General features: G+C 36.9%; 1 protein-coding gene across 1 annotated transcript in view; it reads left to right on the forward strand.

Moving 5' to 3' along the window:
- The window catches only part of STARD10 (StAR related lipid transfer domain containing 10), a 686,474-nt gene that overhangs the window by 368,627 nt on the left and 290,347 nt on the right, over positions 1 to 27,500 (forward strand). Inside the window, exon 2 of the mRNA XM_044073027.1 lies at positions 1,124 to 1,271. Within this exon, the coding sequence (XP_043928962.1) occupies positions 1,124 to 1,271 (148 nt within the window). The remainder of the gene's footprint in view (positions 1 to 1,123; positions 1,272 to 27,500) is intronic.

A 27,500-nucleotide genomic window follows, 5' to 3' on the forward strand; every position in this document is an offset into this window, starting at 1 on the left:
CGAATTGACATATGCCCTTAACGCAAAATCACGACACCGTAAGCGCGAAAGCCAAGAATCCCGAGAGTGCAATATACCGAATAGCACCAGACAACACGGCACATGCAAACATCGAAATAAATCCCGAATGAACCCCAAACACTCCATTAAAGAAAGTAGAAGTATCCCCCATGTCCGAAATAATGAATAAATAAGGTATCTGCAGCAAAACAACCGTCGTGCAGGAAAACAGAATACAAACGCATCCTGAACTGAAACCTTCAATACCACGTCCACTCGTACTACTGATCAATCTGCACAGTAGTAAACGTAACATCCCGTAGTCCTCAGACTTTCAATAATCTTTCATGGGGATACTTCTACTTTCTTTAATGGAGTGTTTGGGGTTCATTCGGGATTTATTTCGATGTTTGCATGTGCCGTACGTGTTGTCTGGTGCTATTCGGTATATTGCACTCTCGGGATTCTTGGCTTTCGCGCTTACGGTGTCGTGATTTTGTGTTTCGGGCATATGTCAATTCGCGTTTCTAAACGGGAACCATATATATATATATATATATATATATATATATATATATATATATATAGACACACACACACACACACACACACACACACACACACACACACACACACACACACACACACACAGAAATACCCACGTACACCCACGCACAGCCACAACACACACACACACACACACACACACACACACACACACACACACACACACACACACACACACACCATATATATGTACTGTGTACTGACTGTCTTGACTTCTTGTCCATCAAGATGTTTAACAGTTCTGGGCACTCATTCATTGACATTATAGCATCTTTTTCCATACAATGTCAAGTTAATTATATTTCCTATCTATTTACAATAATAATCTTATCTAGTTAATTTATATTATTTCCTTACACGTTATGCAATTTTGCAATTATAACATATTGTGCTATGGCAGTAGACTGAATTATATCTTTTTCCTGTTTTTCTTTGATTGTAAAAAGATTAGTGTTTAAAGTTCAGTAGGGAATGGTGACATCACTTAACCACTGGATGAATTTGTATTTAATGCTCTCACTTTCTTTTTAACCTTAGTGTCTCCGTTTTATTGCAGTGCAGGATTGAGTGTAAGGATATCACCGCAGACATTGTGTATGATGTTCTCCATGACATTGAATACCGGAAGAAATGGGACAGTAATGTTATTGAAACGTTTGACATCGGGAAACTGACGGTTAATGCAGATGTTGGTTATTATGCATGTAAGTAGAACTTTTTCATCATCCTTTGATTTTTCTAGTGTTTGTATGCAGAATACCTGTTCTTTGCATATTGTGTACAGCTTTTGGCTGTATTGCTCACATAGAAGTTCTTGCAATTTGGTAACTACCATAGGAGAATATTAATTGGGATATTATAACAAAGGTTAGGATGATTCAACAGTCTGCATACCATTGCAAGGCTGGCCAAAAAAACCCTACTTAAAAGTTCCATCCACTCTCAAGGAGAACAAGACAAGACAAGATAGAATGGGGTGAGAATTTGAGGCTGTCCATCATATTATCTAGTTTTTCTTGAAGGTGGTAAAGGTACTACTCTGCTTGACATGGATTGGAAGTTTGTTCTAGTGGTGAGGAATACATTGATATATGAATCTATCATGCCACCTTATTAGTTTATCTGTTGATGAAGCTTTAGTTCCTTTAACTGAAAACTTGAGGTGCAAGTTGTTCTGTTAAGGAATGTGAGGTCAAAGATGGTTGTAGATGTTCTTCATGTTTCACTGTTGCAGTCATCACATTTGTGTTATCCCTGCCAGGGTAGCCCTCGGCCGGCCCGAATACCAGAGGCTTAGTATTTCTGCGTCGGTTGCTGTCGCTTGAGAACTGACATCAGGTCATCAGCAGTATAAAGTAAGGCAGCCAATGCCATTACATCAGTCTTTCTTGCCGTGGAGCCTGAAGCAGCAGCAGTTCGCACGAGCACCGGTCGGCTGCTACCTGAGTTTCTGTCTCCAAATTGAAGTTGAAATCTTCTAAAGCTAAGTACCCCATTGGGGATCCTTTTTTCTTGCACTAACTGATGTCAGAAAAAGTTAACAATTGTCTTGCCTGTGGAAAGCAAATACCACACCGAGACTTCCACTCTTACTGCGTCTTTAGACCCAGACCATGACGTCCCTCGTTGTCACTTCTGTGCTTTGTTCAACACCAGAACTATCCATCGTTGGGCCCTTATTGTAGCCAGATATTGTCATTTACAGTCTTCAAATTCCGACATGGCTTTGATAAACCATCCGACAGCAGATCTTCTGGAAAAACGTAAAGATAAAGACAGAGACAGACCGCACAGGTCCAAACCTACCGATGATGCTTCCGTTAAGCTAGTTATCAGTTCTCCAGTACTCAGTGAGGTGCTTTCGCAGCCCCTGATGCCCACTTCTGTTGATTCGCAGGCCACTACAGAGACCCTTTCAGAGTCTGGTATGCCACAAAACTCTTCTTTGACTAAGGATCCTGTGGTTGTCGCTACCTTGGATGGATCCAGAGCTGCTGAGCAGGCACCAGCTTCCAAGGAAGTCCTTCGCACTACCGAATCTCGACACAACCCGACGTCTTCTTTCGTGACTACAGTTCTTTCAAAAATGACCGAGTTTCTTAGGCCCAGGATACGAACCGCACCCAAGAAACTGATGACCAACTCTCAGGTGCCTGCTACCTTGCCTCAGTCTCAAATGCTTAAAATGGCAGAGAATCTTATCATGCTGATCAGGGGAAGCCAGGCTACCCCCTCAAAAAGGAAAAGAGATCTGTCCCCTGTAGTTTTGTCTGAACAAGAGTCAGATGAATCTGATGCATCTGACTATGAAGACATACAACCCCTCTCCACTGATGAGGATTCTGATGCCTCCCCCCAGAGGATTTTTCCTTTGGGGAAACCCTGCATACTTTAATGGAGCATTTCCAATGGGAGAGTCAGGACTACCCTCAGTCTAAAAAGAGACTCACGGAATTCTTAGTTCTTCCGCAATGCAGACCCTTAGCCATCCCCCCGTCCTGGATGTTGTGGATGATGTTTTCCTTGAATCCAGCTAGACTCCTGATGCCCTGCCTCCTGCTTCCCAGAAAACCTGACAGGTACTATAGAGTCCCTCACTCACACAAATATCTTTTTAAAAATCCAACAGCTGACCCCGAGGTCATTTCTCAAGGGCCAAAAGGGATTAAAGTAACCTCTGCTAAGAATCCCACACCCTCAGACAGGGATTCTCGAGCACTGGACAGATGAGGTAAAAAAGTATACACTTCAGCTAGTCTTGCTATCAGGGCACTAAATTGTCAGATCCATATGCTGAAATTTCAGCAACATACCCTGGAACTCCTTAAACAAAAAAATGTCTTCCCTTCCTGCTTGAGCAGAATCTAAAGATTTACAAAACTTAATGCATTCTGCAAGCCAAGTAACTGAACACACTTTGCACTGTGGTTTTGATGCCCTAGAAGCTTCTTGCAGGGCAGCAGTCACTGCTGTCCTTAGAAGACATGCATGGCTTAAGGAACATCCCCTGCCAGACCATGTCAAATCTAAATTGTTGGATGCCCCCTTGCACAAAGATAACTTATTTGGCACTAAGGCAGAAGAGGTCTTGAAAAAGATGGAAGAAAAAGCAAAATCTATGCAAACAATTAAGGATTTTTTACAAGTCCAGCCACCTAGGTTCAGCAGGCATTGTCCCTCCAAGCACTGGTCCTTTCCTGCTCCAAGTAAACCAGCCCAGCCTAGGCCCCGTGGAAACAGACCACCCAGACAGCAGCCCCAAGGAATGCAGAGACCTCCACTTCAAAGTCAGGGAGTTCTAAGCCACCCCCTTATGGTAAGAACTCACAATGACTCACCTCCTCCCCCCTCTGCCCACCTTCACTTATCCCTAGGAGGAAAACTCATTTCACTCAAGCACCTGGGCCACCATAACCAAGGACGAATGGGTTCTGAATATTGTGTCTCAGGGATACAAATTCTCCTTTCATAGCCTTACAACCCCAAAAGGGTTCCCCAATCTACCACCAAATCAGTGGGCAGAGGCTCAAAAGCAAATCCTTTCCCTTCTCTCTACGAGAGCAGTAGAGCATGTTCCTGCAGAACAAATAGGCCAAAGCTTCTACTCCAGACTTTTTCTGGTGCCCAGAAAAGAGGACACCTGGTGTCCCATCCTCAATCTATCAATTCTAAACACCTTCCTGGTAATCCCAAAATTCAAAATGGTCACCCTCCAGCAGCTTCTACACATGCTGTCCAAGGATGCTTGGCTAGCCACCCTAGGTCTTAAAGAGGCCTACCTCCACATTCCTATCAGGGAATCTCTCAGGAAATATCTCTGCTTCAGTGCAGGATCTCAGCACTTCAGTTCTCTGCACTTCTCTTTGGCTTATCTACTGCTTCCAGAGTATTTACAAAATGTCTGGCTCCAGCCATTGCATTTTGCAGACAAAGAAATATTCAAATTTACCCATGCTTAGATGACTGCCTTATTCAGGCAGACAGCCAGGAAAAACTGCTCAAGCACCTGACCTTTGTAAAGACACTGCTAACCTCCCTAGGATATACAATCAATGAAAAAAAACAAACAGGTGCTCACCCAAAGGATAATCTTCCTGGAAGCAAGTTTGAACACAGCATCCCAGGTGGCATTCCTTATACCAGAGAAACAAATTTTCCTGACAACCTACTTCTCTCAACTACCACCAGGCCCCATGTATCTGCAAGGAAGATCCTGTAAGCTCTGGATTCATGGCATCTTGCATACTACTCATTCCACATGCCAGACTGCATATGAGGAAACTTCAATGGTACCTAAAGAGCCTTTGGTGTCAACACTCTCAAGACCTGGAAACTCGTCTACCTATAATTCCTTGACTCAGAAAGGAATTTATTTGGTGGGTAACAGCATGCTCCCACAACAAGAGACTGCCCTTCTCCTCACCCCCCCCAACCCAGACCCTCACCACAGATACTTCAGACTACGCTTGGGGTGCATACCTGGACAGCAGGTGTATACAGGGCCAATGGAGCCCTCAGGAAATCCCTCTGCACATCAATCAAAAAGAGATGATGGCTGTTCAAACCCCTTCTCTCTCCAGGAGTTCTCCTGGTCAAAACAGACAACACCACTGTGATGTGGTACATCAACAAGCAGGGAGAGACTCACTCCTACCCTCTATGCAGGCTGGCCATGACCCTTTGGCTCACAGCCTCTTCCATGCAACTACACCTGTTAGCACAATTCCTACCAGGCTCTCTCAACTCTCTGGCAGACCAATTAAGGAGAAACCTTCTGGACCTGCACGAGTGGCAACTGAACAGAAGTACCTTCACCCTAATTACTCAGAAATGGGGAACCCTGAAGGTCGACCTCTTTGGCTCCCACACCAACCATCAGCTCAGAAAATTCAGAACCAGGGAGCATCACTGCATGGCTTGAAGAGTGGATGCCCTGTCCTTCCCCTGGGTCAATCTATCTGTCTATGCATTTCCTCCCTTACCTCTCATCCTAAGGGTACTGCTCAAAATAAGGGAGGAAAAACCAAGGACATTCTTATAGCTCCAGACTGGCCCTGACAACACTGGTACCCCTTGCTGTGCAGCCTGTCCCCGCTGCCTCCATGGCATCTTCCACAGATTCCAAACCTCCTGACCCAGAGGGAAGGGGAATTCATGCATCCCAAATTGCAGACACTCAGTTTGGCAGCTTGGCTTATTCCCTAACCCTGAAACAATCTGCCATTCTAAGTAAACAGGTTCTGGATATTATCCATGAGGCCAGATGGCCTAGTACCAGAAAGTCTTATGTAGATAAATGGAAAAGGTTCTTCAAGTGGATCCAGGCTAAGGGAGCCAATACAGCACATCCCTCCATCCCTCTCATCCTGGATTACTTAGCTGGCCTACTACACAGTGGTCTCTCTTTCTCCTCTATAAAAATTCATGCGTCTGCTATTTCTGCTCATTTTCCCACTAAACAGCCCCTTTTCTTACACCCTTTGATGAAACAGTTCCTCAGAGGGGCTAGCAAGTTGAGGCCCCCCAGAAGGGCACCAGTGCCAGCTTGGGACCTTAACCTTGTCTTGGAAAAGCTCACTCTGCCCCCTTTTGAACCAGCTTCTTCTGCAGAGCTAAGATTTCTCTCCTGGAAGGCAGCTTTCCTTCTGGCCATCACTTCAGCCAGACGAGACTCTGAGCTGCAAGCACTCATGGCTGTGGAGCCCTTCATCATCTTCCATGCAGACAGGGTATCCCTCAGAACTAACCCATCCTTCATGCCCAAGGTGGTGTCCATGGTGGCTCTCAACCAATCCATTCATCTGCCCACCTTCTTTCCTAATCCTCAGAACAAGGGGCAAATGATTCTTCACTCTCTGGATGTGCACAGACAGCTCAGATTATATCTGGGCAGGACTAAGTCCTTCAGAAAGTCTGATCAATTGCTTGTTGGCTTTGCTACAGGGCAGAAGACAAAGCCATCTCTAATGAAACAATTTCCAAGTGGATAGCACACTGCATCCATTTCTGCTACAAACAACATGGAATGCCTCCCCCCAAGGGGCTCAGGACACACTCCACCAGAGCAGCCTCCACCTCTGCAGCTTTCCTAAGAGGAGTCCCCACCAGGGACATCCTTGAGGCTGCCACCTGGACATCTGTTCATACTTTTGCCAAGCATTACCTCCTGCCTCTCTTCTCCAAATTCAGGGCAGGATTTGGCTCTGCAGTCTGGCAGGGCATCCTAGCCAGCCCCTACTTTCCTTGAATGCCTCCACCCATTTCCTCAACTTTGTTAATCTACCCAAATGTGATAACTGAAACAGTGAAACATGAAGAACATAGTACAGTTGTGTACCTACCATAAATGTAGATGTTTGAGTGTATTCACTGTTGCAGTCCTGGTTTCCCTCCCTCCACCCCCCTTTCTTCTCTTTCTTTCCTTACAAGGGACATTTTGGAATTTATTTTCCACTGGTGGGGTTCTTCCACCAGAACTTGGCCTCCTACTTGGGGGTCCCTGACAGGTTAGGGCAAGAAAAACTGATGTAATGGCATCGGCTGCCTTACTTTGTACTACTGATGACCTGACATCAGTCCTCACGCGACAGCAACTGACGCAGAAATACTACGCCTCTAGTATTCGGACCAGCTGAGGGCTACCCTGGCAGGGCTAACCCAAATGTGATGACTGCAACAGTGAATACACTCAAACATCTACATTTATGGTAAGTGTACACAACTGTACTTTTTCATGATTCGAAAGGCTCGACACATATCTCCTCAAATAGTCTATAAGAGACTGAATGCAGATAGAGGGTCACCACACTTACCACACTTTTCGGCCACCAAACCAGGACCGAAACACTAAAGGTGGAGGAGTGTCAATATTCACCAAGGATATTCACACCACCAGGCTAGTTGGCCAACACAATGTGTCTGAAATTCTCCAAGTGCAACTAACACTAGGTAAGACTGCAATCCAAATTGTAGCTTGCTACAGATCCCCCACCATACCCCAAGATTCTCACTACACCTTTCTAAACATACTGGAAAATATTAAGATAGAACCAAACACCCTAATACTGGGTGATTTTAACTACCCTGCCATTAACTGGGAAAACTACTCATGTCCCAACACCTTTGCTAACGGTTCTTGGAATTCATAAATTCCAATGCCCTGGATCAACTAATCCATAGTCCCACCAGGGCTCCAATATCCTAGACCTGGTCATTACCAACATGGGAAATCAATGCTCCATACCTATGGTCACCCCTCGTTAGTCAGGTCTGACCATAAGCTAATCACCCTTAACATCCACATCCCACCCCACCCCCAGTAAAGAAACCACCATAAAAACTTCTCTAAAGCCAACTTCATGCTACTCAAGTCAGAAGTGACAAACTTCATGACACCCATGCAGACGGGAACTGAAAGTTCAACTGCTGAATCCTACACTACGGCACTGTACGAGCACATCCACTCATGCATGAATCGTGCCATCCCAAATAGAACCAAAATGCTCTCATCCAAAAAGGAAGCCAATCTGGTGGTCCCCTGCCATAAACAAACTTTACAACAAAAGGAAGAAACTTTTTGCAGAAAAGAGGAAAATCCCAGGATGCAAAAACTCCCTTACTAGCCTCAGTAAGAAACTGAGATGCCTCATAAAATCCTCCAAAGCTAGTTACGAAAATAAAATTGCCAAAGATTCCAAAGACAACCACAAAGCATTCTATAATTATGTCAAGAATCTAAATGGCAATGCTCAGATCTGCTCTGAGCTAAAACAGAATGGCATTAAATATACTGATCCGAAGGATATTGCCAATATCCTGGCAGATCGATTCAGTGCCAACTTCACCCCACTCTCACCCCTAAATGGCCCATCTCAATACCGGAAGATTGCCAAATTCCAGTAATAACAGCCACACAGGTACAAAACGCACTCTCTAAAGCCAAGAATACAGCATCCATGGGACCAGATGACATCCTGGGCTGTGTACTACATGAACTACAATATGAACTGGCACCTCACCTAAGTGTCATGTTTAATCATAGCCTCACCTCAGGTTTCGTGCCCACTGAGTGGCGCAGAGCTATAGTTATCCCAATCCACAAGGGGGGATCCACCTTGGATCCCGGAAACTACCGTCCCATCAGTCTGACAAGCCTTATCTGCAAGGCCATGGAGCGTATTATCATGGAACATATAAACAAAGACATTGGCAACCTTCAAACACTGGACCCCACCCAGTTTGGGTTTGTGAAGGGCCGATCTTGTCTCCTGAACCTGATTGACTTCTTTGAATCAGTCTCCAGAGCCATGGACAAGGGTAAGGTGGTCCACACAGCCTATCTAGACCTTGCCAAGGCCTTTGACACCATCCCCAACTCTGGAATCATAGATAAACTTACTAAGTTGGGCATTAATCCCTATGTCACCCAATGGGTTGCTAAATGGCTTACTGATAGAACCCACACTGTAAAAGTAGCCGACTCCAAATCCAGCTCCAGACAAGTGACAAGTGGAGTACCTCAGGGTTCAGTCCTGGGGTCGCTCTTGTTTGGCATCTACTTCTCTGAAGTACAGGTCAACACTAAGGGACTCTGGCTAACAAAGTTTGCAGATGACTGCAAACTGGGAGCCATTATTGAATCCCCAAATGATGTGGATACTCTACAAAAGGGCCTTACAGAAACAGATGCTTGGTGCTCAAGCTCAATGCCAAGAAATGTATTGTTATCCCCTTTGGGAAAAAACATGTATCCATGAATTACCATATAGGTGGCAGTACACTAAACACAGAAAGTGTGATAAGAGACTTAGGGACACAGGTGGACAGTGTTCTCACCTTCGATAACCACATCGCCACAACAGTCAGGAAATCCTTCTATGTGGCACACCTCATCACGAAGGGCTTTTCATCCAGAAAAAAGGAGGTCATTGTCCCACTGTACTCATCCCTCATTAGACCCATTATAGAATACAATGCCCCATTTGGTATGTACCTCTCAAGACATCTGCAACAACTGGAAAGGCCTCAGAAATACCTCACTAAAAGAATCACACACCTAAAGCAGATGCCCTATGCTGACCACCTTAAAAAACTCCAGCTATACTCTGTCACATATCGTCTACTCAGAGGCGATCTCTGCTTAACATACAAGGCCATGTCAAACCCAGAGCTGTTGGACATGCTACACTTAAAGAAATCCCAATCCCTCAGAGCTACACGCTCCAGGGATCTAAACCTTGTCATAATAATAAACAAAACATGTTGGAGGGATAGGTTCCTGACCCAGAGACTCCCCAGACTCTGGAATAGATTGCCCATACATGTCAAGCAGAGTGCCTCTTTGGACCTCTTCAAGAGGAACCTTGACGATTGGATGGGAGAAAGGAAATTCACCCCAGGGATCACGTCAGTCGCCCTGCTAGACAGGGGTCCAGGAAAGTAAATAATGTGGGAAGAAATATTCAGGGAATTGTTATGGCTAGGCTTGTATAGGCCCTAGGGCTGATAGCCTAGTACTAACCTATGAACCTATGAACTCTGTCCTGATAACCTGATAACCACAATTTTTGAGTCTACTGATCTTTTATTTATGACTTTCTGAGGCCTGTCAAGTTGAGTGATTATTTATGAAAAAGAAAAACAAACAAAAAAAATGCTGAAAGGTGCATTATATTCAATGGGTCTCATGAGAAACTACTAAAAGAGAATTAAAACTTCTTTTGCTCTATTGAAGATTCTGTGGAGATTAGATTAGCCAGAGAGATGTTTCGAACTACTGCAGAGATCTGAAGGTGAAGCAGTAAGGAACTATCAGCCAGACTGCCAGACCCCTTACGAGTGTCTGATTGGGCTGGTGTATCACTTCTATGGTATGTGAAAATGATTTGTTCACAAAATTAAATTTGAAAAATATAGTATAGTTCAATATGAGCAAAATTGCTTTGGTGGTACTGAGATATGGAAAAAATAGCCGATGAAATTGAGCCACAGAGCAAAAAAAAATCAAGCACTTTCATCTCCTCAGTTAGGAAACTTTATCAAGATACAACATTCCCAAAAAGCAACACCTTTATATCATAGAATTAATTAGTCAAAGAAATGTAAACCAATCACATTCATTACTGTTTAGGGTTTGAAATGCATATAGTACATTATTTAAAGGTGTATTAACCAAACAGTCACATTTAAAATATAATGCTTGCATTAAGCTCATACTGCCATATTATGTTAACATTAACGATCTTGCATTTATACCAGATAACTATACATATTTAAAACATTAAAAATATATAAATATTCATTATATTACATTTAATCCAAGGTTAAAATGCATAACGTTAATGTGTATAATACATGATATATATGTGTACAAATGAGGGTCAGAATGCACCTAAAATAAATATACGATATGGAATATGACATATTAAATATGAAATATGAAATGCATATTATGTGAAACATAACCCTGTTCACAAAACATGCTCTAAAATTGATATATAAAATTAAATTTTAAAACCACATATAAAAGCATAAGTATAATATAATAACCATACATATAAAAGCTTTAAAAGAAAGCAATTAAGACTTTTTACATCTGCCTATGCTATAAATAAGAATGATGTATAAATAGTATGCACTAATAAAAAATAATAAATAGTAAATAAAATACTTATTCTCACATTGTAAGGTTCACTAAGTATAAACAGACTATCTATCCAGGGCTTTCAGTTTCAAAAAGCAAGTGATTGAAATAGAATCATTCAGGCCTGGCCATTGATTATCATTCATTCTCAGTTGCCATAGGGTTTCATTCCTTTCCAAATATAGTGGCCATGGTCCAACTCTTGGATGAGGTTCTATTGGTTCTATCACAGTAAATTTAAAACCATGACCAGGCCATTTGTTAGTGTCTTGCCAAGGCATTGGTGTCTTTCCTTAGTTTAATGTCTCTCAAATGTTCATAAATGCGATTTTTCAGTTTCCTTTCCATTTTTCTAATATAAAAACAGGAACAATCACAACAGAAAGCACAGTAAACAACTTTTTCTGTATGGCAAAAACACTTTTTTCTTTAAAACTGCTCTAATGCCATTAATATTGAATGTATTGCCTTCCATTATATATTGGCAATAGTTGCAAGCCCCACACTTTATGATACCACCAACAGTTTGGGCCTGGGTGTTTTTCTCAAAAATGTTTTTCAGGGACTGGCCTTTTCTATACACTGCAATAGGTCTTTCACTTATACATTGTCTAACCTCATTACATGAGGATAGAATAATCTAATTCTTCCCCAAGATTCTCAAGATATCTTTATTTGCTAAATTGTAAGTGGTGATAAAGGCAGATCTATAATTAACATCTGTTGATGCTGGTTTGTTTAATAGCATAATGTTATTGTTGTTTGAAGTCTCATTACAAATGGTATAATTTCCATTATCAATAATCAAATCATTGATATACTGTGTGACATCAACTTTTAAAATAGTTTCGAAAAGGCCCCTTTCTCTTTTATTAATCACTTCTAGCATCAAGTTATTTACCAAATCAATTGGGTATTCCCTTTTTAAAAACATGTTTTTCAAAACATCGCACTCCTTAAGGAAAGAGTCAAAGCAAGATACCATCCGGGCTGCTCTCACAAATTACCCTTAACTACTGCTTTTTTTTGTGTATAGGGGTGTGCACTGTCAAAATGCAAGAAACTGTCGGAATAAGTTTATTTTCGATGAATTTCTGACACATATTTCTTCAAATCACTGTCCTTTACCAATTTAACATCTAAATATGAAATTTCATCTGTACCAACAGTATAAGTGAACTTCAAAAATGATGTTGAGTTATTAATGTAAGCTATAAATTCATTGATGAGATCTCTTGGACCATCCCAAAAAATAAAAATATCATCCAAGAATCTTACATACATTTTACAATAACCATAAAAGTGGGATTCAAAGACAAATTTCGTTTCCCACTGCAACATGACCATATTTGCATATAGGCCCCCACATGGGGATCCCATTGCAAATCCTACTATTTGAATGAAAAATTCATTGTTGAAAAATATACAATTTTTTTTTAAAACTAATTCAAATAGCTGTTCACATATGTTGATTTTGGGCTGTGGTATGTTTTTTTCAAATAAATAGTCACATACCCACTCAATTTCGATATCATGAGGTATAGAGTGTAGAGATCTTTCACATCAATGGTTACAAATAGGCCAGTCTCACTATATTCAAGGTTATTGATTCTCTGAAAGAAATTCCAAGAGTCCCTACAAATATTAATTTCTTCTGCCACATAACTTTTCAGGTTGATGTCTAAATATCTAGCTATGGGGTATGTGATAGAGCCACGTCTGTTAACAATAGGGTGCATTGGTGGATCAGACATATTTTTATGCATTTTGGGTAACCCAAAAATGCATGGAGTAATATGGTGATAGATAGAAAATTGAACTCTTCTATCGATAAGGAACCTTCGATAAACAAATCATTCAATTCATTCCTGATCTTATTATATGTTCCATTTAGTTCCTTTAAAGTAATTTTTCTATAGGTATCACCTGATAAAATTTTTTTCATCCTTTCATTATAGTCACATGTATCCATGATAACAATGCCACCACCTTTATCAGGTTTTATAATCCTTACGTCCTTATTACATCCTAGCTTGTTTAGACTATCAATTTCATCTTTACACAAATTAGGAAAATGTACCTTCTTGTCTAAATTCCTAACATCAACTTCACAGATTTTGTCAAACATAGCCAAGGAAGGGTGTAAGGGTGGGTTGTATGTACTAGAAATATGCAATTGATTACATACATGTTCAACAGATTTAAAAAGGACATTTAAATTCAACTTCCTGACAAAATGTTTAAGATCCACAAGTGTCCGTGCAGTGTCAAAGTTCTTCATAGGGACAAATGATAATCCTTTAGACAGTAGATCACAGTCATTCACATTGATTTGAATAGAAGAAAAATTGTAAACATTGAAGTCACCTTTTGAATTCTTTAAGATAGAACAGTTTTCCACAATGTTTTCTTCAATGTTTTCTTGTACAATCAATTCCATCCTCGACACCCCCCTCTGAGTAATGAATGTGATTGGTTTACATTTCTTTGACTAATTAATTCTATGATATAAAGGTGTTGCTTTTTGGGCATACTGTATCTTGATAAAGTTTCCTAACTGAGGAGACGAAAGCGCTTGATTTTTTTGCTCTGTGGCTCAATAAATTTGTTTTGTACTTATTAGATTCATCGGCTATTTTTTCCATATCTCAGTACCACCAAAGCAATTTTGCTTATTTAGTTTCCTTTTACCAGTTTGTCTGATAGTTCAATATGATACCATTTTCTTATACAGTTTGTTAACATACTCTAACTCATGTTGGACCAGTTGTGAGTCAGTGAAGGATTGAATAACACCATCCAATTTACAGTCATTTGCAGACTTACTTAACCATAAGCCAGGAATGTTGGCCTGAAAGTCTGAGAAACTGATGCCAAATAGGAGAGGGCCAAACACTATGCCCTGTGATATGCCATTATTAACTTTTTCCCCTCTCAAAAGTAGCACATGTGACTCTAACTAAATCGGTTTTGCCAGACCCAGTTAGCAATCCGCTGTGCAACATAAGCATTTATATTCAGATTTACAAGTCTGTCAGTAATGCCTGCATAGGAAATAGTGAAAAGGGCTTAGGCCCGCTCCAGATATGCTGTATGTACTGCATAACTACTATCGGCATGTAAGTTATTTTTTCAAATAAATTAATGAGGTTAAAGAAGCAAACATACTTCATAGCCTTCCATATGAGGCTAGTGAGGTTAATATGCCTGTAGTTATCAGATTCCATGGTCGGGCCTCCCTTGTTAAATGGCATAACAATGGTTGTTTTCCAGCCTTTAGGATTGTAACCACTGCAGAGTAGTCTTCAGATAGGCCATATATGGCACTGATAATCAGGCAACATACTGTATTGTCAGAGCCCATGGATGAGGTGCTCTTAGGTTTAGAGAGGGCTGAGAGAGTCGTGCCATAATAATTAAAGGGTATGGGCTGGGGTTGTGGAACCTGTGGAATAGCTATAACTGTGGGTGGTGTAAAATTTGCACTAAATTTTCAGCTAGGGTATAAGCTGTCCTATTTGGTCAGACTGAGCGCTATTGTTGTGGACTAACTCCTTAACATATTAATGGGCTGGTGTCAGCCATTGTAGCTCAGCTTCACTTCCTGTCTCTCAGATGTCCATGTTACTAGTCAATCACAAGTCATCTAGGCTATAGTAAGGGCTTCATTCATCTACCTCAAGAAGCTGGCTGACTGGTGGCCATCTACTGAATGTATTTGTCTCCCCATAGCATCAAGCAAGTCCTTTGTCTTGTTATATACGTTATGTGTATGGATATTCTGCCATATGGAGTTGTTTTTAAATATCTCAGTGTCTTTGGTGTTGATAGAGTCTGCCTTATCAATATAATATTTAAGTCAGATTGATGTCACAGTCACTGGCAACAGAATTAGTAGTGGGATCCATCTGTAGTAAATTACAACAGAATTTTTTTAGATCAAGTTACTGAAGGTTTGTTTTTGAAGAGCCCCTAAATGCAGAAATATTTACAGTAGAAGTACCCTCAGTTTTGAAGGAAAAGGTCACTAACTTATGCTCTGATTTAACAAGACAGGACGATAGATATGGAGATGTGCAAGAAATGGCCAGATTGGTAAGGGCAAAATCAAGAAAACTGGGGCCGCAGGTAGGACAGTTAACTACTTGTAAAAGAGAGTTAGCATTTAAATATTGTAGATGTTTATACATCTGATTTCAGAGTAAAAGGGAGCATATAGGACTCCATAATGAGCTGTAGTAAGGTCGCTTTCACTGTTTGAATCAAAAGCATGCAGGTTATGCATGGTAGTGGATTCAGCTAAGCAGCTGTGATTCATTATACAAGTTTTTCTTCTTTATTTTTCTTGTAAGTACTGCAAAATATAAATGATCCACACATAATAGGTGTTTAACTTTAGTTAATAAGTCCTTTTCCTGTATTTATTAACTTTAGTTAATAAGTCCTTTTCCTGTGCTCTACTTTCATTTCACTCAATTCCTGTCAGACTAGCACTAACATCTTTTTGCAGTGCAAGAATGACTGCATTGGCTAAGCACAGCATGAAATGTGCAACTTGTGACAGAAATCATGTATCCCCAGTTAGATAGCCCTGCTTCTTTATTCCTAGTGTTGCATTTTGAATTGGATCCGTGACATTATGAATCACAATATCCATCTCCTGAAACTGAGATTTGCATAAATTTGGGAAGGGCTGGAGGACAACGCTTGGCAGACCATCATATTACATTGAGAAGGAACAGTTTAAGAAATATTTGAAGGGGCTCAGACAATGCACTGCACCTTTATGATGTTGTGGGAGGATAGCAAGTTGTATTTGCATGGCTTTTATCACTTATGTAGAAAATAACTGTTTCCTACTTGATAAATTTAAATCATTGGTTATCGTGCTTTAAAGTGATCAACACAAGAAAAACCTAGCCAAGCTAGAGTTTTCACTGTGTGATACCTTAAACCTCCTGTAACAGAGGCCCATGGGATAAATGCAAATGACCCCTTAATGACATTAAGTGTGTTAACTATATGGCTTCTGAATGCTCTTGACTTTTTACTTTTTCTTTTTAAGTCTTTGTGTATACATTCAGGCCAATTAAGCCAAACCCCTCATCACCCACAGTTTGAAACTCCCACCCCGGTTTCCGAGTTTGAAACAAAGCTGATGTTATCACACATACCCCTGCATGTCGATGACATTGCGGGATACACTGAAGATGCGTGATGCTGTCAGCCATAACTTAAAATTGTAAATAAAAATAAAAAAAAAAATCAGGAATTTGAGGAGCCACTCAGAAATGCATGGCACCCCATTATTTTGCCCTCAAAACCAGAAAATACTGAGGAATTCTGTATGGTTGAGAGGTATGGAAATTAGTTAATGAGGTATTTTTACAGATGTTAGAAGAAATGTCTTAGTTGTTTCTGCAAAGTTTAATTGTATTAGGAGACATAAATCTTCCTCATAAGAGATGAGACATTATGGGAAAGCCAAATCATGATCTTTTAGATTCATGTAAAGGTATCCTCAAATAGCTAAGAAAGGATAACCACTTAAGACAGATTATTAATAGCCCACTATAGGGGGGCTCTATACTAGATTAACCTAAATGTATAAGAATTTGATTATTCCCTTTTAGTACCATTAGCCGTGGGTGATCATAATCTGATCTATTTTTATTTTTTTTATAAAATGCATATAATGTGCAAGATGATAAGGCCAAAACATGATCTGAAGATTCTCAAATATGATTGGAAAACTGAAAATGGGCAAAATATTAGAGCTGCATTGATCAGCTGGCATTGGAAATGTCAATGGAACACAAGATTAAATGAAGCATGGGTTCCCAAGTTTAAATTGCAAACTTTGAATGAAAACATGGATAGGAAAGATATGAATTAAAAATTACTTGCACCATCAACAAAACCTATTTTCACTGAAAGCACAGAGGTATTAAATGTCAAGGAAACATAATATGGAAAATACTGAAGGAATTAACAAGTACAGATTTAAGGAAAACAAGTATAATCAAATCAAAACCAACAACAAGACAAAGGTGAAATTAGACATGAAGGAAAATAGGTGCATCTTCTAAGAAGTATTGTTACAGAAAAGTTTGATATAAATTCTTACATAAGTGAAGACATACTATTGCCATAGCAGATGATTGAGTGCTTGAAAAAAGAAGAAAAGAAACAAACAAGCATCTGTGAAGGATTTCACTGACACCTTTTCACAAAACTTCAAAAGGAAATAATAAAGAGAGTGATGGTCTGTTAATAATCACAGCAGTGCCATTTAAAATTAACGATCTTTTAAAATACTTAAAATGGTTAAATGTAGATATAGCACTGCAGTAAAAAAGTCACTGTTACTCAGATGGGGAGTTGAAACTGGTTGAGTTTCAGGAATACACGAGTAAATCTGAAAGATAGCTTAGAATTATGAATACCACTACAACAGGGAATATCCCAGTGTTCTTTATTGGGACCACTAACTTTACTTATTTATATATGTTTGTTAAGTGAAATAGAACACAGATCCAAATAGACCATTTTCAGGTTCAGCTTGTAAGTACAGTACTAGTCAAAAAAGAAAGCATATATTACAGGCTCACAATTGTTTATATAACAGACAGCAGGTAAACCGCAATGACATAATGTGAACAAATTGCCTATTAATCTTGATAAACTTTTTCAAACAATTAAATACTGAATATAGTAAGATATATAATAGTGTAACTAGATGAACTTTAATTGCCATAGTTATAGTAAGAAAAATTGAAAAAGGGGAAGGGTAGTGACTTATCCTTATGAAATGAAACAGAATGCAAATTTTTTTTTGAATGTTTTATTTGATTTTACAACCATAGTTAACAATCATAATGAATACACATGTTTGAAACAAGATAAAAGATGAGTAAAAAAACAAAGAAACAAAAATAATTTAACTATACCCAACTATATACAATCATCCATGACAAAATTTGATGTAAGATGCATATACCATTAATATTTATCTAATAACACTTGTAGTTTCTGCCAAGCTAATCTTTTATGAGTTAGGTTAAATGTTCTGGTATATATAGTGTGTAATTCACTTTTACAAACAGCTTTAGCTAAATTTATAAAGTCTGTAAATAATATATTTTGTTTACTCTTCCAATCTATTGTAATTACTTTTATAACAGTGGCTAGAAGTGACCAAAGGAGTGGAGTTTGATGCTTTAGTATCAAACTTGGTACAGGAACATTAAATAATAGTAAAGAATATGTAACATAACAATTATCAGACCACAGAGCCTTTACAAAATATTTAAAGTCATCGCAAAATTGTAAGACAACTCTACATTCAGTAAACATATGAACCCAATTAGCGTCTAACGATTCACCACATCTCCAATATTTTAATTTTTTGTTCTTTGAGATCATAGCTATTTTATGAGGAGTGAAAAAACTTCTATTTAACAATTTCCAGGTAAATAGCTTCCAATAGAGAGAGGATGTGGTGTTATTCACTGATTTTAGTAACAATCTCTTATCAGCTGATAACATTTCTTTATTTACTGCTGTAGAGTAGTCCCAAAAGGTGAAATCAAATGGTAACAATTCTTCTCACAGGATTTTATACATGATGGAAATACATAATTTGTGGCCCCTAGTTGTCAAGTTAAAAGCATTTGTTTCTGAATTTATTGATAATTTTAATTTATTCTCAACAAACTCTCATAAAGTTTGTAATGTCAACCAGTTATCTTGTTTAACATTGTATCTAGCTAAAAGTATGTTTACTGGATGTACTTTGTTATTATGTAAAAATTGTTACCAGAATTTTAAATTGCTATCTTTAAAATTTAACATCTTATTTATGTTAAAGGACTCTAAGCAATCTGGAGTGTTTGTAATAGGGAAGATAAGAAAAAGTAATTGTTTAATACTATAGTTACTTTCTATTATAGTTTTAAAGGAACTAACATTTTGATTAATAGCATATGTGAAATGATTGAGCTTCCTGTTTTATAGACAATAATCTCGTAGTATCCAATATATTTTACTAATTCCTAAAAAGGAGTCTATTTGAGTTTCATAATTCCTGATATATATTATATGTTTCATGCAATTGTTTCCAACTTGAGTTATAAGTAGCACTTAACCAGTGTAAGACTATATTAATGATAGTAGATTTTGAGTACATTTTAATGTTAGGGAACCAATTTCTCCATCATCCCAACCTCTTATATGCCAATTGTAGGCTATTCTCAGTTTTTGAGGAAACCAGAGGAACTTAATTAGTAAAGTATTTATTTGCTTGAAGAATTTTTTTTGGAGGGATTAGAGTTAAAGATCATTAAAGGGGTACTTTCAAATCATTTTAATTATAGAGAAAGCACTTAATAATATTTTTAATTATAAAATTTTTGGTAGAAAGGTCATTTTTATTAATGTGAGTCTGTCTTCCGTGGTGAAAAACATTTTGTTCCAGTTATTTATTAGTTTAGAAATTACATTTATTAGGTTTGTATAATTTAAAAGTATAGTTTCTTTCCATGTGAGTTTTATACTGATTCTTAAATAGTGTAATGTTTTGTTCTCCAAATTAAAATGTTTTTGATTTTGTAGGTTCTTATTAATTTCTTATTGATTAATAAAGTTTCAGTTTTGTTTTGATTAAATTTTAGACCTGAAACTTTTTCAAGTAAATTAATTGTTTTGATAATATACTGTAAAGAAGAGACAATATCTTCACTTTTTAGAAGGACATCATCCACAAACAGCTATATTTTTGAACAATGATCACTATTTATGGAAAATCCTTTTATATTAATATTATTTCTTATATAAGTGGCAAAATGTTTCTATTGACAGAGCAAACAGTAAGGGTGTTAATGGACAGCCTTGCTTTGTACCTTTAGTTATTTTAAATGCTGATGATAGACAAGATCCTATTTTAACATACACTTGAGAATCATTATATAATTTTAGTATTAAATTGATGAAATCTAGGAGGAGGTTATATCCTTTGAGAATTTTATGTAAATATGCCCAGTTAATTGAATTAAAGGCTTTCTCAAAATCTAAAGTAATAATAGTTGCTTTTTAGTTTTATTAGCAATATTGATGAAAGAAAGTAATTTAATTATATTGTCCTGTACTCTTTTATGCAATATAAATCCAGTTGGATCATAATATATAACACCGGGCAATATATTGTTTAACATCTTAGCCAATATGGACATAAAAAATTCATAATCAATCTTTAGGAAAGATATAGGGTGATAGGGGGAGCATAATTGTGGTTTCTTGTCTTGTTTTAAAATTGGGGAAGTTAAGGAATATCTCCAAGAAGGGGGTACTTTCAAATAATTTTTAATTATAGTGACAGCACTTAATAATATTTTTAATGTTGAGTCTAGGAAAATGTTATATATTTCTGGGATTATACCATCTAAACCCAGAGCCTTATTAGTTTTAAGGCTTTTAATCTGGTCTTTCAATTCCAATTGTGATATTGGTTTATTTAATAGTTTACTGTTTTGTTTTGATAACTTGTTATTTATATTATGTTGAAGGAATTTATCCATTATGGTGTTGTTTTCTAAATCCAGATTTACCTCATTGATAGATTCATAATATTTTTAAATGCTTCTAGTATATCTTTTAAATCTGTTGTTTTTTAATGGAACCATTAACTGTGTATTTGATTTCATAACTTTTTTGGTTCTGATGGCTATTGTAGGATTTACAGAAAAGACTGCAATTTGAGTCTCTCCATATTAATTGAAACCTTATGATTTAAAATATCAAGGTATTTTTGGTTTAAGATTGATAATTCTGCACAAAAGGTTTTATTGTTATAGTTTAAATTTGATTTTAATTTATCTATTTTTTGTTTGTAATTCTATTAACTCCTATCCCATTCTTTCTGCTTTGAAAAATACCAATTCTTTATCTTACCATAGAGGTAAACTTTTAAAGCATCCCATAATATGGTGTCAATTACCTCAACATTGTTATTCAATTTCAAAAATGTATTAATTTCGTTTAAATCCCAGTCTTTAAAACCTTTGATTTTTATTATATAACCTGGTACGCTTTGCAAAAAAACTAAGTCATTATTACTTATTTTGAGGTTAAAAATAAGGGTGTTATGGCCAGAAAGTGGGCATGACATTATAAATACTTCTCTTATTTTGGAGTATGAATTATTAGAAATAAAGACTTTATCCATGTTCGCCTGGGTTCCAAATCTAAAGGAATAATGAGTATAATCAAGGGAATTTGTCTCTCTTAAATCAAATATATCTCTTAAGATTAATTGAAGAAATTAAGTGATTTAGTTTTTTTTGGATTGTGCTGATAGTTTGGGCTTGTTAATTCTGGATGCATCTCTATCTGATAATAAACAGTTAAAATCACCAGTTAAAATAATTTTGCCTCTAGTGTGGAGAGTTATAATATCTAAATATTTATCTACAAATTTAGACCCTAATCCAAGTATCCAAAGAGCTGATCAATGTATAATATTTCTTATTTATTTCTAATACTGCTAGACACAGCAGTCCATCTTTATCAGCAAAAGTGCTAATAATTTTGGGCATGGGAAAAGAGTTTTTCCACAATATAAGACTACCCCTCTTTTTGCTTTTATAACAGGAAGCTGCTAGTATAGAATGCTCCTTAAAAAACAATTTGTCTAAATCTTTTTTTAAGTAAATGAGTCTCTTATAAAGTGATTATATGAGCTTTATGAATTTTTATAAATTTAAGTACACTAGCTCTTTTTATGTTGTTATTAAGGCCATTGGCATTAAGTGATAAGCACTTATATTGTATCATGAGTTTGAGATATGTTCAGAACATTTATAATATGATTTACACACATTGACCAATTATAGCCTATAAAGTGGTTTATCATGGATGAAATAATCAATTTAACTTTTGAACTGTGAAACACAATTCTAAATACAAAAACATACATGGAACAATGTATTCCTGGTTTGATTAAAAAGTTAATCAAACCACCCTCTATCCAAATCTTACACATCAAATACATTATTTTCAGCTTCTACTTTAAGTGAAATTAGATTTTTTTTAACCATTTAACTATAAACAGTGGCAACCCAAACAGTTGTGATTTAAAGGCTGTATATTATCAAGACCGTATTTCTGTCGAGATTAATTTTGGACCTATATATCTCTGAAATCAACTTATTATATGTCAGTATTAAAGTTAAAGCAACTTTATAACAAACTTCATAAGTGATTGAACTTTGCTTTAACTTTCACCAAAATAAGAAAGTTTTCCAGTAAAGTTTGATTCATTTATACATTTGATGTTGAAATCAAAGTTTGACATACAGTATTGAATATTATATTGTAATGCTTCTAAGGAAGTTTGTTTTATAAGTATCAACCTCAACGTTACACTTCTCTAAAGGCTAAATTAATAGCCAAGAACCTGGGAGCTTGAAGAAGAATTAAAACTATTCATTCACTTATATGTAACTAAATACAATTTCCCTACTATTTAGCAAAACATATATATCACTAAGTATGGTATCTAGGACTTAACTCTTCGTATTACAGAAAATGGACCATCTTCAATTTCAATATATCAAAAAATGTCACTTTTAATGTATGTCTGACCTATTAAGAGGATGTAATTATTCTTTACTACATAAATTGTATGTTAGAAAATGCATACTTTCTAATTATGCTCCCTACCCATACGGAAAGTAAAAAAAAAAAAAAGGGGGGGGGGGAGGAAGTCTATAAATCTCTATAGATTTTATATTACAGACCAGTAACAACTGAGACATATTAGTATTTTTGAGTGCTGACTTGCTAGGTAAGCAGAAAATGAGGAGAATAGTTGTTATACTACTAAAATAGTACTGAAACATATCACTAAGTATGAAGCATTAATTTTGTCACTAACTATATCTGCTGTAATACTGGAAATACAAACCCGGGATATCTGTACACTGACAAAGAACCATTCCTGAAGTTCTTCTGCTCAGTGTTAATGTAAGCTAGAATGATCAACTGATTGTAATATTGTTCATCATTCATTGTTTGGACCCCATTATTATATCTTAAATGTCTTTGTTGAAGTATATAAACTTTTAGTCTATGTGTATGTAAATGTTTTAGCTCTGACTTTAAGTATCTAGTGTACATAATAATTTTTTCTGTAAAGTGGTAGTTGTTTAGTGTATGCCAAAGATGTACTAAGTGTTAGGCTAATGGTAATCCAGAAGTCAGAAGCAGTATTTTAGGTTTGGCAATACCAACAATCAATATTTTATCAATATGAAATTGGCATTACTTTGGAAATCATGTTTTCCAGTAGAATTGTTTTACTACTAGGTCCAAGTAATCTGTTAGCTTACTAGTATGCAAGCATTTAATAATCAAGAGTATGCTGCCAGAAACAACTTAACAGATGTTATTCATAGTGCTACAGTAATACATTAAGAGAAAACTAGACAACTGTGATAACCTCGCAAACAAACTAGAGTTATGTAACTCAAACATGGAATCTATAAAACAAAAACAAAGTATATTGTATCAGACTTTTTATTTACCTATGTCATTATAAAGTAAATGATAAAGTTTAGACATTATACAAAACTTGAGACCATTGTGAGTGTGCCAAAAATAATACTACGGTGGTATTTTACTTTCCATTCATAATATGATCCAACATATTTTTATGACAAACAATTATTAACAGGTGCTGCCAGCTGTATCATTTCAACCACACCATTCTCTTATGTGTATAATGCTCCTGTAATTAAGAATTCTTTATGTTCTTTACTTTTATATTTTCCTATATTATCTCTATCAAAAGTGGGTTTCTTACCTCTGATCTCTGTCTCTTTGTTTCTCTTTCTTTGGATGTAATTCTTAGTCTTATTTTGTTGATTATCTTTTAAAATAACTGGTTTGTGCCATTAAAACCAGCCGCTTGATCTCATTTTGCAGCTGTTTTAACATTCCATGCATGTAGCATGGGGGTCAAAGGTCGCAGGTGATTTCTTAATGCTGTAGTTTGATGCTAGTAGCAGCGCCACTGACAGAAAGAATCTGTGGACAGCTTGTGAGCCTTAATTACCTCAAAAGAGTTTTTTTCATGCTGTTAAATGGGAAAATCAAGTAAAGCAAATACATTATATTTGTAGAAGGCTCAAACTATCACAATGATGATACACAACACTTGCAAACCCAGGAGGGATGACAAAACTAACCAGGTACAATAATAAATATATAATACATATTTATATTATTTTTATGTTAAAACAACATGTAAAAGGCTCGAGCAATAACAGTGATGATGCACAACACTCACAAACCCAGGAGAAATGACAAAATTCACCAAATACAATAATTAATGAATAAAACATGTGTATGGCATTGTTTATGCTAAACACACTAGTAAAACACTTTGATCACATATTTTATGCTACTCACTGCCAACATGCATGAAGGAAGAAACAAAAAAAGTTAACCCTTCTATTTCCTTAAAAGAGAGAATCTCGGTCATACTCATAGACAAAAATGCATGTTCATTTCTTAAATAATAATAACACTTGCTATGTTAACCTATACATCTACATTCATTTTATGGCAAGATGTTTTTTTTTCATGCATACAACTGTATCATAAAAGGCTATCTATTTCCAGATCAACTTTGATTGTATATTTTTATCAGAAATATGGAGACTAAACATGCAGAAACATTCTTCATATGTATATATATATATATATATATATATATATATATATATATATATATATATATATATATATATCTTGTTCTTCACTCTCCCCCATCACCCCCTTTCCCCCATTTAATAGTTATTAAAAAAGAAAACAAGTACAGTTGAGATAATAAAGGGGAAATGAATTAGGAAGACAGATAAAAATTATGGAAATAAGAAAGAAGGGAGAGGGAAAAGGAGGACAGAAAGTAAGCAACACAAGAAGATGAAAAGAAATGAACAAGAAAAGGGAGAAAGAAAAAAGAAAAAATGTTATTTACCCTTTTTACAACTCTCAGGATTTAATGCAGAGAAGCAATATAATCAAAGACTAAGCAGTTCAAAATCATATAACATGTTCATTTATCTTTTAGTTGTTTTTATTTGATCCTTCTTTAACAGACCATCCATTTTTAGTTGCATGTCTCTTCAGACTTTGTGCTGACCAGTCCATTTCTTCAGTATCTGTTAATAGATTTCTCTTTTGGATAAAGTCCATGGTTTCTTGCAGAGAGTTAAACATTTTTTCACCATCTGTCAAAAATAATTTAATTCTAGCCAGGAACAAGACCGTGCTTTAATGTTGCACTTTTTGAGGGATTTTATCAGAGGAATATATTCCTTTCTCTTGGAGAGGACTGTAGATGAATAGTCATTGTCGAAATTGATATTTTTCTCATTAAATTTGACAAAATGATTTGACCAGCTTGATTTTAATACCAATTCTTTGACTTGGGTAGACAAAAATCTAACTATAATAGACCTAGGAGATGAAGAGTTGCTGATAGACACAGATTTTGACAGGGATCGATGGGTTTTCTCAACTCCAAATGATACAGATTCAGGTAAGTTTAGTACCTTTGGTAGCCAGTTGTTTAAAAATTGTGCCATGTTACTGCCCTCCTCTTTTTCTGACACCCCATAAATTCTTATGTTGTTCCTCCTTGATCTGCTCTCAAAATCTGCCACTTTTTTATGAGCTTGTTATTCTGCTTGAGGAGGAATTCATTGTGATTTTCATATTCAGTCAGCTTGCCTTCAGTGTCATTCATAGCATCTTCTATCGATGAAATCTGTTCAGAATGTTTTTAATTACTTAATTTAGTAGGTCCAGTTGTTTTCTGCTCTCTTGCTTCATAGTATCTATGTTGTTCTCCAACTTATTCATTTTTATTGAGAGTTCCTGTATATTTGCTATGATGGATTGCAGTTCCTTTTTCACCACACTCTCTTGATGTGGGTTCTTTGAGTTACTTATAGCTGTATCACTTGTAGATGTACTTCTGACAGGAAAACAGACAAAAAAGTATATACTAGTATTGATTTTCTTTCAAAAATCAATACTTACATAATTAGTTACTTCTTATAGGTAAAATTAAATCTTTTTCTCCACAACATTTTTGAAATTTCCTGTCCGAAAAATAAGAAAAAGGCAGAGTTAAAATTCTGTGCTGTTAGCTGTTTGGCATCTTGGCCAGGCCCCCTAGAATGCAGATTTTCTGATGACAATAAATAACAAGTTATTTAAATTTATGCAAGATAAAACTAAGTTGCAAAACTTTCTAGGTAATTCTGGGAGAAGAGGCATGAATAATGGCTTAAAAGTTAAGCTGGATATGGCCGATTTCATGAAATTTGGTAGGGTTAACTACAACATGTTTTATTTACCCCAAGTTTAATAACTGGTGAAATATGCCATTGATAGGCATAGGTTCATAAGTTCATAGGTTCATACTAGGCTATCTGCCCAAGGGCATTTATAAGCCCCTTTAGTTTGAATAAAAACTATGCCTATCATTTTTCTGTGCCTCTGTCAAGCAGTGACACTGAAGTAATCCCTGGGGTATATCTGCGATTTCCCATCCATTGGTCACGATTCCTCTTGAACAAGGCCAGCGAGGTGCTCTGCCTCACATGTACCGGGATTTTGTTCCACAGCATAGGGAGTCTCTGGGTGATGAATCTGTCCCTCCAGCACATTCTATTTATAACCGTGTCAAGGTTTAAGTCTCCTTGTGGTACTGAGGTATCTAGATTTTTTGAGGTGAAGCATATTCATCAAATCTGGGTTTGACATGGACTTATATGTCAGGCACAGGTCACCTCTGAGCAAGCGGTATGAGACTGAATAGAGCTGGAGTTCTTTCAGTCGGGCAGCATAAGACATATTTTGAGACCCTTTATCCTTTTGGTGAGGAACTTTTGGGGCCTTTCAAGCTGCAGCAGGTGTCTGGTCAGATACATTCGGGCATTGTACTCAATCATAGGTCTAATGAGTGATGAGTACAGGGATGACCTCCCTTGATCTAGATGTGAATCCCTTCATGATCAGGTGGGCGATATAGAAGGTTTTCCTAACTACTTTAGCAACATGAGTGTCAAACGAAAGGCTACTGTCAACCTGGGTCCCCAGATCCCTGATGACTTTTTCTGTGCTCAGTGGATTGCCACCTATATGGTAGCTGGGGTAACCTTGTTTTTATGACTATGCATTTTGGCCATGTCTCTGGCACCAGTTATCCGTTTCTGTGAGG

The sequence above is a fragment of the Protopterus annectens genome, chromosome 5.part1, assembly GCF_019279795.1.
Source record: "Protopterus annectens isolate FY-2018-M chromosome 5.part1, PAN1.0, whole genome shotgun sequence".
NCBI classification, from domain to species: Eukaryota; Metazoa; Chordata; order Ceratodontiformes; family Protopteridae; genus Protopterus; species Protopterus annectens.